This window comes from Epinephelus fuscoguttatus, linkage group LG11 (assembly GCF_011397635.1).
Source record: "Epinephelus fuscoguttatus linkage group LG11, E.fuscoguttatus.final_Chr_v1".
In the NCBI taxonomy this organism is placed as follows: domain Eukaryota; kingdom Metazoa; phylum Chordata; class Actinopteri; order Perciformes; family Serranidae; genus Epinephelus; species Epinephelus fuscoguttatus.
Window position 1 is genome coordinate 40,845,954 of NC_064762.1, and position 12,073 is coordinate 40,858,026.

Genomic DNA, 12,073 nt, shown 5'->3' on the forward strand with positions numbered 1-12,073 from the left:
CGCCGTGCATTATTGACGCCAAAATTACTAACCAGGTGGCGGTATTTGATGATTTTGCAATATGAACAGGCTGCCCTACCAGCCTCAGCTGTATTTTATGTTTAGTGTTAATTAGCAGATGTTAGCATGCTAACATGCTAAACGTAGATGGGATACCAGCCTAACATGCTAAACATCAGCATGTTAGCATTGTCTTTGTGAACGTTATCATGCTAATATGCTAAACTTAGATGAGGTACCAGCCTGCTAAACATCAGCATGTTAGCATCGTAATTGTGAAATGTTACCATGCTAATATGCTGAACTTAGATGGGATACCTGCCTAACATACCTTGTAAACATCTGCATGTTGGCATTGTCATTGTGAACATTTTATTATGCTAATATCCTCAACTTGGATTTAGTACCTGCCAAACATCAGCTTGTTGGTACATTCATTGTAAATATGTCATCATGTTAATATGCTAAACTTAGATGGGGTGCCTGCCTGGGTCCATATCATTGGTCCGACAGCCCATTGGTCCGACATCCCATTAGTCCGACGTCCCATTGTTCCGATATGTAATTATACTAGGCTATACTGTATTTGTGTACCAGAGAGGATCAGCAAATGCAACAAAAGTAGGCTACTGGTCGAGATACATGTGCCATAGAGAGGAGAGAATGAAACACCATAACCTCCTACTCTGGGGTCCGGGTTGTGTGGGGAGCTCTCTGTGGTGGTGAACGGCTCCCGGCAGGCGTATTTCTGCCTTGTTGGTGCGCCGCGACCAGCTCTGGGTCAGCTGGGAAAGGTTTGAGGTGAAGCAGGCTCACGGCTTATGTGTTTGCCACTTTCTTTTTCATTTTAACCCACACCATGATCTTTTCCTAGCCCTAACCAAGTGGTTTTTGTGCCTAAACCTAACCAGACCTTAACCACAGGGCATCATGATGATTTCCGAACAACGGGACTTCGGAACAATGGGTTTAATATGGTCGGAACAATGGGATGTCAGACCAATGGGCTGTCGGACCAATGGGCAATTCCCGCCTGCCTAACACACCTGCTAAACATCAGCATGTTAGCATCGTCATTGTGAACATGTTATCATGCTAATATGCTAAACTTAGATGGGGTACCTGCCTAACACACCTGCTAAACATCAGCATATTAGCACTGTCAATGTGAAAATGTTATGCTAATTATGCTGAACTTAGATGGGGTACCTGTCTAACATACCTGCTAAACATCAGCATGTTAGCACTGTCAGTGTGAAAATGTTATCATGCTAATATGGGGTACCTGCCTAACACACCTGCTTAACATCAGCATGGTAGCATTGTCATTGTGAACATGTCATCATGCTAATTTGCTAAACATAGATTGGGGTACCTGCCTAACACACCTGCTTAACATCAGCATGGTAGCATCATTGTGGACATGTCATCATGCTAATTTGCTAAACTTAGATGGGGTACCTGTCTAACATACCTGCTAAACATCAGCATATTAGCACTGTCAGTGTGAAAATGTTATCATGCTAATTATGCTAAACTTATATTGGGTACCTGCCTAACACACCTGCTAAAGATTAGCATGTTAGCATTGTCATTGTGAACATGTTATGATGCTAATATGCTAAACTTAGATTGGGGTACCTCCCTAACACACCTGCTTAACATCAGCATGGTAGTATAGTCATTGTGAACATGTCATCATGCTAATTTGCTAAACTTAGATGGGGTATCTGTCTAACATACCTGCTAAACATCAGCATATTAGCACTGTCAATGTGAACATGTTATCATGCTAATTATGCTAAACTTAGATTGGGTACCTGCCTAACACACCTGCTAACGATTAGCATGGTAGCATTGTCATTGTGAACATGTCATCATGCTAATTTGCTAAACTTAGATTGGGGTACCTCCCTAACACACCTGCTTAACATCAGCATGGTAGCATAGTCATTGTGAACATGTCATCATGCTAATTATGCTGAACTTAGATGGGGTACCTGTCTAACATACCTGCTAAACATCAGCATATTAGCACTGTCAATGTGAACATGTTATCATGCTAATTATGCTAAACTTAGATTGGGTACCTGCCTAACACACCTGCTAAAGATTAGCATGTTAGCATTGTCATTGTTAACATGTCATGATGCTAATATGCTAAACTTAGATTGGGGTACCTGCCTAACACACCTGCTAAAGATTAGCATGTTAGCATTGTCATTGTTAACATGTCATGATGCTAATATGCTAAACTTAGATTGGGGTACCTGCCTAACACACCTGCTAAACATCAGCATGGTAGCACTTTCATTGTGAACATGTTACTATGCTAAACTTAGATGTTGTACCGGTCTAACATACCTGCTAAACATCAGCATATTAGCATTGTCATTGTGAAGATGTTATCATGCTAATATGCTAAACTTAGATGGGGTACCTGAACTGCTAAACATCAGCATGTTAGCATTGTGAACACGTTAATATGCTAAACTTAGATGGGGTAGCTGTCTAACACATAAACACCAGCATGTTATTTTGTGAGCATGTTGATATGCTGACATTAAGCTAGCCTGGCCATAGACTCTTAGCCTTGTTAGTTATTACATTCTCTAAATTTGCAGAACAGATCATTTCTGTTAACCAAACTCACCAAATTTTGAGCTGTATTTGAACACTGGTGAATGACACTGACCATTTTTGTTTCTCATATGATTGCCTTTTTTCCCTCATCAAGCATAAGCTAATAAACCTTGTCAAGTACATCAAGCCAACTGTTAGTGATTACAGACAGGGGGATAACATTTTCCAAACTGCAACCTTCATCCACACCCACTCCAGCATAGACCTTTGCATGGGCTGCCCCTGGGCCTTGACCTGGGGCCATCCGTACCCTTTGACTGCCCCTGATGGCAGGTTTGGAGTACAGTTTTTCTCTTAGCCATTATTTAATATCAAAGCCCATCAAAACAGTCACCCCATGATTTTCTAATGGGGACCATTATGCTTTTAATTAAATAATGGCATAGTTACTGGATGTGTCATTATGTTGGGATCCTGTGGAACCCTTCCAGGCCTGTGGACTGTAGTTTGAAAACCTGACCCTACATTGATTCTGTGGCCTGCCTTCAAACAGAACTACAGTCCTCTGCATCCATCTATTCCTAATTTGGTTCATTATCCTCTTGTAATATTGTTTTAGAGGAGAGTGCATGAATGAGGGACCTGTAGATTCATTCTTCTCAGTTTGTACAAACACACACATCTGAGCACACTGTACACACATATACCCCCCATGCAGACATACATGGAGTCAAGACGCACACTCACACACTCCCCCCTCTTTTCTTCTCCTCTGGCTCTCATCACTAAATGGATTTTTCATGCAGAGTTATCATTATCATTAATTTAGGAGACAGGTTCGCTTCAGAGCAATTGAGGACACATTTGTTACAGTGCCAAGCAGAGACAGCGGCAGGAGGAAAGTAGCGGGGTTGACATTCCCACACTGCCGAGTCCACAGACGATTCAGTGGGGATGTACTTAGAAAACATAAATCAGTCTCATTCTGTATGATTCTCTTAGTAACTGATCAGAAAAACAAACCTCCAGTCATATGGTTAGGCTTTAACATATGTTATGTGAAGCACTTATTCTGTGAGAAAGAAAAAAAAAACATCTTTCTTTGTAAATGCCAATGTCCATGCAGAACATGGTTATTGTCAGCTTTGTGACAAACACCGCCGATTGCTACTTTGCAAGGTTAAGTTGGAAACAGTCCTGAGCATTCCAAGAATTTGCAAAACCTAGGATGGTGAAGGACTGGCCCGGCTTACTCTGCCTCTGACTGGCTTACCCCAACATTTTTATCTTAACCTCCACCAATCCCACTCCTCTTGCCTAAACCTAACCAATCCAACTAACGAAGATAATGAGTACTAGCCAATCACAGGGAGACTAGGGCAGGTCATTCCTTCACCATCCTAGGATTTGCAAATTTGTGAGCGGTCCACTACTCTCCTTGTGTTTGGCTAGCACTGTGGTGGCGAAAAGGCCCAGATATACTTGACCCTTAAGGTCAAGTATGAAGCAAAACATGTTTATAAAAAATTGAGCAACCGAGAGTCTTTTTTCAGCAGCACTTGTTACCTTACCTTAGTTGGATTGGTTAGGTTAAGAGAAGTCTCTTCTGTGTCCTTATGTGACTAAACACAAATCATTTAGGAATATTTACCATGTAAGTACAGTATCAACTGAATAATGAAGGTCTTAAAATTAGATTTTGACAGAGGGACCCAACTCAACACCAGAATCAGGTATGTATCTATTAGGGATGGGCAAACGATCAAAATTCATTATTCGATCATCAAAGAAATTAATGATTAATTATCGATTAATTGATAAGCGAGTATTTCAAAAAAGAGAAAACAGAAGAGGGCAGTGCAGACTGTTGCCACAAGAGAGCGCAGCTGCCCCAGTTTTGAGCTTCAACCCGCCAGGCCAAAGAGGAAGAATGGCACGCACGCGCAGTTCACCCCTGGCCTGTTGCATTGTAGGGGAAACACTGCGAACTATCGAGCAAAATTATTTGTGATCGATCAAAATCCTTAACAATCAATCAATCAATCAATTTCATTTATAAAGCCCAATATCACAAATCACAGTTTGCCTCACAGGGCTTTACAGTATACAACATCCCTCTGTCCTTAGGACCCTCACAGCGGATAAGGAAAAACTCCCCCAAAAAAATCCCTTTAACGGGGAAAAAAACGGTAGAAACCTCAGGAAGAGCAACTGAGGATGGATCCCTCTTCCAGGACAGACAGACGTGCAATAGATGTCATACAGAACAGATCAACATGATAAATTAACAGTAATACGTATGACACAATGAGACAGAGAGAGAGAGAGAGAGAGAGAGATGCAGGACAGACGGTAACGACAGTAGCTTACAACAACATTAATGAAAGTAATAATATAATTATAATTCTGGTTGTTGTGGTACAATATGTTGAAAGTATATATTGATATCTGATAGTGTACATATGTGACAATAATCATATGTGTATAATAATAGTAGAAGTATGACTAATGACTAATGATAACAGCAGCAGCAGGAGGCATCTGGCAGGACCACGGCAGCAGCACAACCACACACGTCACACCATCCAGGCACCGCTGCAATATGAGTTAATCTGCGAGACAGTGGAGCACAAAGGCTCTGGAGAAGAAGCCGAGTTAGTGACATGCAGTATGGCTGAGTTAGCAAGATGCAGTAACAGGACACGAGAGAGAGAGAGTGAGAGAGAGAGAGAAGGAGAGAAGTTGCCCAGTGTATTACGGGGGATCCTCCGGCAGACTAGGCCTAAGTCAGCCTAACTAGGGGCTGGTACAGGGCAAGCCTGAGCCAGCCCTAACTATAAGCTTTATCATAGAGGAAAGTCTTAAGTCTAGTCTTAAATGTGGAGACGGTGTCTGCCTCCCGGACAGTAACAGGAAGATGATTCCACAGGAGAGGAGCCTCATAGCTGAAGACTCTGGCTCCTGATCTACTTTTGGAGACTTTAGGGACCACGAGTAACCCTGCGTTCTCAGAGCACAGTGTTCTGGTGGGATAATATGACACTATGAGCTCTCTAAGATATGACGGAGCCTGACCATTTAGAGCTTTATAAGTTAACAGTAGGATTTTAAATTCAATTCTGGATTTTACAGGGAGCCAGTGCAGAGAAGCTAAAACAGGAGAAATATGATCTTGTTTCTTAGTTCCTGTTAGTACATGTGCCGCTGCATTCTGAATTAGCTGGAGAGTTTTTAAAGACTTATTAGAGCTACCTGATAATAGAGAGTTACAGTAATCCAGCCTTGAGGTAACAAAAGCGTGGACCAATTTTTCTGCATCTTTTTGTGTCAGGATAGGCCTAATTTTCGCAATATTATGCAGATAAAAAAATGCAGTCGATCTTCCAATAAGTGGGCGACCTGCTCTACTTCTGAGCCACAGCGTCATTCATACCACTCTCGTCTGACTGCTCACGCCATGCACACACGACACACACACATACACAGTCTACCCTGTCTCATGCTACTCTTATAAGAGTAGGCTACATTTTGTTTGAATGGTTTTAAGCCTATTTTTGGCAGGCAAAAACTGGCATTAGCATTATCGCAGTTAACCATGGCTGTAAATTTACCATGCTATCCAAGCTAGCAGCTAGCCTTAGGGTTAGCTCCACCGCCTCTTCCAAACATACTCACTTCTGGCTCCAAAAATCCAATATGGTAATGGCCAAAATGCTGAATTCGAGGCTTCAGAACAGGAGCTCACAAACCAACAGGTGACATCATGCTGGCTACGTCCACTTTTATATGAAGTCCATGAGGGGACATTTTCTACTTTCAACTAATCGAACTACTGGAAATCAATTACCCCACAAGGGTACTGAGGGGTCTGAGGCCCACTTTGCCTGATTAGAAATCCTTCCTTGGTTACCCCAGACGCTGCCAAAGAAACCAGTGAGAATTGATAAGTCATGCTGGTTGTAAACATCTTAACAAGTCAGATTGGTTGGGTTTAAAATGACAGTGAGGTTAAAATCCCATATGTCTACTGAAGAGTAAAAAACTTAGTAAATGGTGACAGTGCAAGGCTTGTGTTTCTGACATATGGCCACATTTTATTCTGGTGCCATGATGAAATAACATCTATTAGGTTGCAAAAGCTCAAAGAAATATCTTGTGAAGTTTTGTGAATCAGATGACTCATAGCAGGATAACAATGAATTAACTAGTGGGTCTGTAGTAGGCTAATATATACGATCTGATGCAATCACGAATCATCCATGGGTTATTGAATCTGTAGGGCCTATGTAGCATACCTGTAGTTGGATATGAAACGTACAACAGCATCAAAACATCTGGAATATTCAGCTGCTGCACGTGCAGCTTACCATTCTAACAATGACTTTTTGAAGTCTCTCTCCCTCTCTCTCTCCTTCTCTGACAGATATCTATTAAAAGCTGCTGCTGACGTCAAAAGTGTCCGCCATCTTTGACGAGAGCTGCACTGCTTTCCCCCCATTGAAGAAGAAGCGAGGAGGAATCAGCCGACGCGCAGTGCCTTTGCAGCATCTCGGTCATATATACAGAGAGAGAGAGAGAGGCTGTTAACGCTTAGCTGTTGATATACGCAGACATTTCCTGCCATACTGACTGCGGGGCACCGACAACAGGCGCAGGTAAGACTGGAGACATTTTCTACTCGGTTTTTAACATTTCTTTTTCTAAAGCTGGTTGGATTTTTGTGCAGGGAAGCCGCAGATGTTGGTTATTCGTAAAATGAAAGCGTTGGATTTTAGCTTTCTCCCAGCCTGAATGATTTAGATGCAAACGTGCTTTAGGCTACGTTTAGGTTTCATCTGGTGTGGGAATATAGCGGATAATTTGTTGGTTTGGAGGTGAAGGACGGAGAGAAGGAAGGGGAGAAGGCGAGGAAGGCAATGCGTGACCTCCCGAGTGATAAATCTGATGCGCGCAATGGGCTGCTGAGAGGATGGATGCGGTGCGCTATAATGCGTATATTCAGTGTGGGCGTTTTCTGTGTTTCAGCACCTTGGATAGCGCCACAGAAGGAAAACACACCGAGGAGGTGAAATGAATGTCTCAGCAGGTCGATGCTGCGTTGTGTATGAGCCGAGCATTTCTCCCCGGCCATTTTAGAAGGGATTGTTGTCTTCAAAATCAGTGTCGTGGCTGACTGTGAACCTCATCTCTCGCGTCGGAGCTGAGAGACGCAGCAGGTAGACTGCTGATGTCGCAGCAAGATGGTGAATCGTGAACAGCAGCGGCATCTGCCACGCTCATGTCAGCCAGAGAAAAAATACAGCACCCCTGCTGATTTGAACAGAGGAGTCAGGCTGATCGCGGTGTTTGTGGTCTGATGAAGAGAATGCCATGTTATAGTAAACTGCGCCATGGTGAAGTCTGTGGGAGGAGGGTAGCCGATATAAACAGGAGGGAGGAGGGGGTGAGGCATGATCCAGCCCTATGAATGCGTCGCTTCCTTTCATTTATTTCTTTAACGCAGTGTCTTTGCATCACAAATCCGCGGTACCATTTCGTGACGGAGGCATGCAGGGAGCTCGAAAATATCCAGTTGGTGTTGCCGGGGGCGGATAGTGGGGGGTTTTTAGGCGGGCAATGGGGAAAGAAGAGCACCGGGGAGGACCGCGGAGAAACCCGCACTATGACACCCACCCCCACACCCCCAGTACCCATTCATCCAGGAGACGCACTGTCAATGAGCCCCGCGTGCGCTGTCTGTCAATCAATCATGTATGGCGAAAAATGCCCCGGTACTAATTTGGTACCCACATGCCCAAGTGCGTAGGCTACCCGTTTGGAGTGCTGCTTTTATAACGTAGGATATTACTGTACATGCACAGAATAAATAAAGCTATAAGAATGTTGCTTCCAAATCAGACCTATCATCCGTTTCAGAGGCATGCAAGATCAGGTTAGGGTACGGGGTTTTCCCTACGCCCACCTGCGACTCATATGCTGTGTTATGTTTTTCAAATTTCAAATCAAAATAATGAAATTTGATTAGTCATTCTGGTCGTTCTCCCAATAGAGACTGGGTCGATTTCTGCAGGTATGGACGTTTCAGTGAGAATCAGTCGATGTCTGGGTTCTGTGTTGACGCCCCTGTGCTGCCTGTCACGAACAGACTGCTGTGAAAGGTAGCCTACTCGAACCTCGTGATGCAGGAGTAGAGATGATTTTTGGTTGTCCTGAGGTTTGACGATGCGGCAGATTAGATAGCCTATAGAAGTCTTGCTGATCTGTGGCGCACCTGGTATTATTTCCTATTAGCACACGTGGCGGTAGGCTGACTGATGACAGATGCTGTCACTGGAGGGTTAATTAATTGTTTGCCACATCACTGTGACATAGAGATTACATTTACCAGCAGCCAACATATGTCCTTGCATTCCTTTAGTGTTTTTTTTGTTTTGTTTTTTTGTAAATAACAGATTTTATTGTTAAGTCAGAAGCAGGCAGTTCATTTATAAAGGCAGAATAGCCTGCAGGGTTCAGGCACTGACAGCTGTGTATTCATGACAATGGCATATTATAGCCTACAGTGTATAGAAAGCACAGCACAGTCCCCAAGGATGCTCCAGTTGCCATGACCGCTATACCATGTCGTGTTATGCGGCTTGCACTGTTTGGACTGCGGAGAGGGAGAGAGACAGAAACAGGGAGGGGGTGGTGGTGGTGGGGGGAGGGGAGGGGAGGGGTGTCAGGCCTATACTGCACACAGTGTGAAGGGGACTGCTGCTCTCTGGATAAATGGTGACTCACGACACCATCACCATCCACTGATTGTTTCTCAGAAACACCCTGGCTCTTTGTTCATTTCACATGGGTGCCTTTATGCCTGCCTGTGTCGCATCGTTCTGAAATGGAGCTAAAGCGTATGTGATCGATGCTGGTGAACACTGAGCCGGCTGGCTGGCTGGCTGCGCATTGCGTGTTTTGGTGCAGGTATAGGTCTTGTTTGCTTCCTATATCTAGCAGCTCCTTTTCACCTTAATTATTCTGATTCAGGCTCTTAAGTGATAATATGCTGTATGCAAAAATCCTGAAAGTTTTATGGTTCAGAAGGTCCTCAACAGGCCCAACCACTCACCTCAAGTTTACATATGCATAAGCAACAACACACATTAACCACATACTACAGCCACATTAACCCTCTCTTAACTGAAATTAGACAGACTGTCACATGTAGACCTTCTACAGCCAATCTGAGTGATCTTTGGTATTTCTCTGAACATCTGTCAGAAATGCTGATCTGCTGAAATCTTAGTATTTGTAGCCTGTCACTAACTAAACACCCTCAGTACTATTTCATCGTTCACACAAACAGTTATTTGCAAGAAATTGTGTTGCTTTTTTCAAATATCTCCAATACCAACGATGATGCGATTCCAGGTGCAGAAGCACAAAAAGCTGTTTATGTACAAGTCTGAATCCAGCCACAAAGCTGGAGACAGAAAACAACTGTACCTGCTCAGAGTAGAGAAAGTGAAGCACCTGTAATCTTTTGCTCAAGGGTATTTCTAAGGTGCCCTTGAGCAAAGAACTAGACCACTGTCTCACTTCCTCTTCTGAAAAGTACTCTGGATTGGGAGTGTGAACTAAAAGCCTTACTGCCGTCACAGTGCAGTTCAGGTTTGAGCTGCATGACAAACAGAATCATCCTCATGGATTCAGCAGAGCTTGTTCTGCTGCTGACGCATTACTAACTCTGAGATGCTCCGAATAATAAACACGTAAAGGGTTAAAGGGTTGAGCGTGTTTGTTTGGACTTTTGATTTCCGAATAATAAACACCCCATGGTGCTCCAGTATGCTGGTCTTTCTCTCTTTGTCTGATTAGTGGTGACAATTTTTGGTTGATAGTCCACGTCCTGACAAGCCATGGTTATCCTTTGTGAAGAGGAATCTGTCTATTTGGAGGAATCATAACAGGAGCTATTTATTTTTAGGATAGTTAATTTTTCTTGTGCAAAATAACTATGCACTGGAAAATATCTTATCATCACAACTTAAAACTTTATAGCCTGCTTTTGTTTTTGACTTAACCAGGTGGTCAGTGCATCACAAGTGAGCTTCTCTTTTAACTCCAATCTCTTGCTTTAGCCTTTAATAAATAGGTATAAAGATATTACACATAGGCTGTGTTATATTATAGAGGTCAGCTCTTTGAGAAGGCATTTGAAATAGAGCAAACTGTAAATAAAACACACAGAGAAGATATAAATCGACTGACTAAGGACTAATGAAGTTTCTGTAACACTACATTTCTCAGAGTAGAAGTTTTACATTTTGGGAAATATGCTTATTGACTTTCTTGCTGAGGGCTGGATGAGAAAATCAATTCTACATCTACATTTGTCTGTAGAATATGAAGCTGCTGGCAGCAGCTGGTTAGCTCAGCTTAGCATAAGGATGGGAAACAGTAAGGAAACATTAGCCATGATCTGTCCAAAGGTAACAGAATCCAAATTACAAAAACTGAAATGGAAAAACACACATTGTGATTTTAGGGGTGCTGATAAGTGTTTTTTTTTTTTTTTTTTTTTTTGCCAGGCTAGGCCACAGAAGAGTGGTATCAGTTTTGTCATCTAGGCTATCTCTTTAGATTTTACAAGCACAAGCACTGCGCATAAACTGTATAACATAATGTACTTAGTCCCCATGATGTCACCAATTGGTTTGTGGACTCCTGTTTTGAAGCCTCTGCATTTTTGCTGTCACCACCTTGAATTTTTGAAGCCAAATGTGACCATATTTGGATGAGAGGGTGGAGATAATACTAACGGTAGCTGCTAGCTTGGTCAGTTTGATTTGTATTTAAAGCTATTGTTAACTGTCATAACTCTAATTTTCATTAGTGAAAAATAGGCCATTAAATCAAAATTTACTTACCAGAAAAACTGAATATCTGACTCCTTATATGGGTCTTTTAGTACAAACAAACACTGAACAAGACAACCAAAATGCTATGCTAATCGTGAAGTCACTCATTGGTTTCTGGTCTCCTGTTTTTAAGTCTCAAGTTAGCATTTGGGCTGCTGCTATTTTTTTAGAGCCAGAAGTGACCATATTTGGATGGAGCTAACCCTAAGGCTAGTTGCTTGCTTGGTTAGCATGATAGCATGGTAGCTATGGCTAACCATGATAACACTAATGCTAATTTTTGCTGGCAAAAAACAGCCTTAAAACCCACTTAAACAAAATGTATCTTTACTCTCCAGGAGAAACTGATCATCTTATTCCTTGGAGGGTCTTTTAGTGTAATTAAACACTGAACAAGACTTTTTAGACAATGAAAATATAACAGTTAACTTTCATGAAGTGAAACACACTTGAATAGCAACAGCTATGGCGATGCCTATACTCTGTGAATTTGGGGTTACACCATGGTTAAGTTGCCTAACAATGTTGTCACCATGGTAATAACATGTCAACGGAAGGCACTCACCTGTCACTCAAAGCGGCCATGC

At 42.5% G+C, this 12,073-nt stretch overlaps 2 protein-coding genes across 3 annotated transcripts in view; both read left to right on the top strand.

The window, feature by feature from the left end:
- The window catches only part of ankef1a (ankyrin repeat and EF-hand domain containing 1a), a 78,670-nt gene extending 71,583 nt beyond the window's left edge, over positions 1–7,087 (top strand). The window contains 1 exon segment of the mRNA XM_049590667.1: positions 7,007–7,087. Coding sequence (XP_049446624.1) covers positions 7,007–7,030 — 24 coding nt within the window. The 3' untranslated portion in view covers positions 7,031–7,087.
- Positions 7,075–12,073, top strand: part of snap25a (synaptosome associated protein 25a) — a 67,322-nt gene continuing 62,323 nt past the window's right edge. The window contains exon 1 of one of the 2 annotated variants that reach the window (XM_049590750.1): positions 7,075–7,238. The gene's annotated coding sequence lies outside the window, so the exon portion shown is untranslated. The remainder of the gene's footprint in view (positions 7,239–12,073) is intronic. The other variant, XM_049590749.1, reaches the window with a different exon arrangement.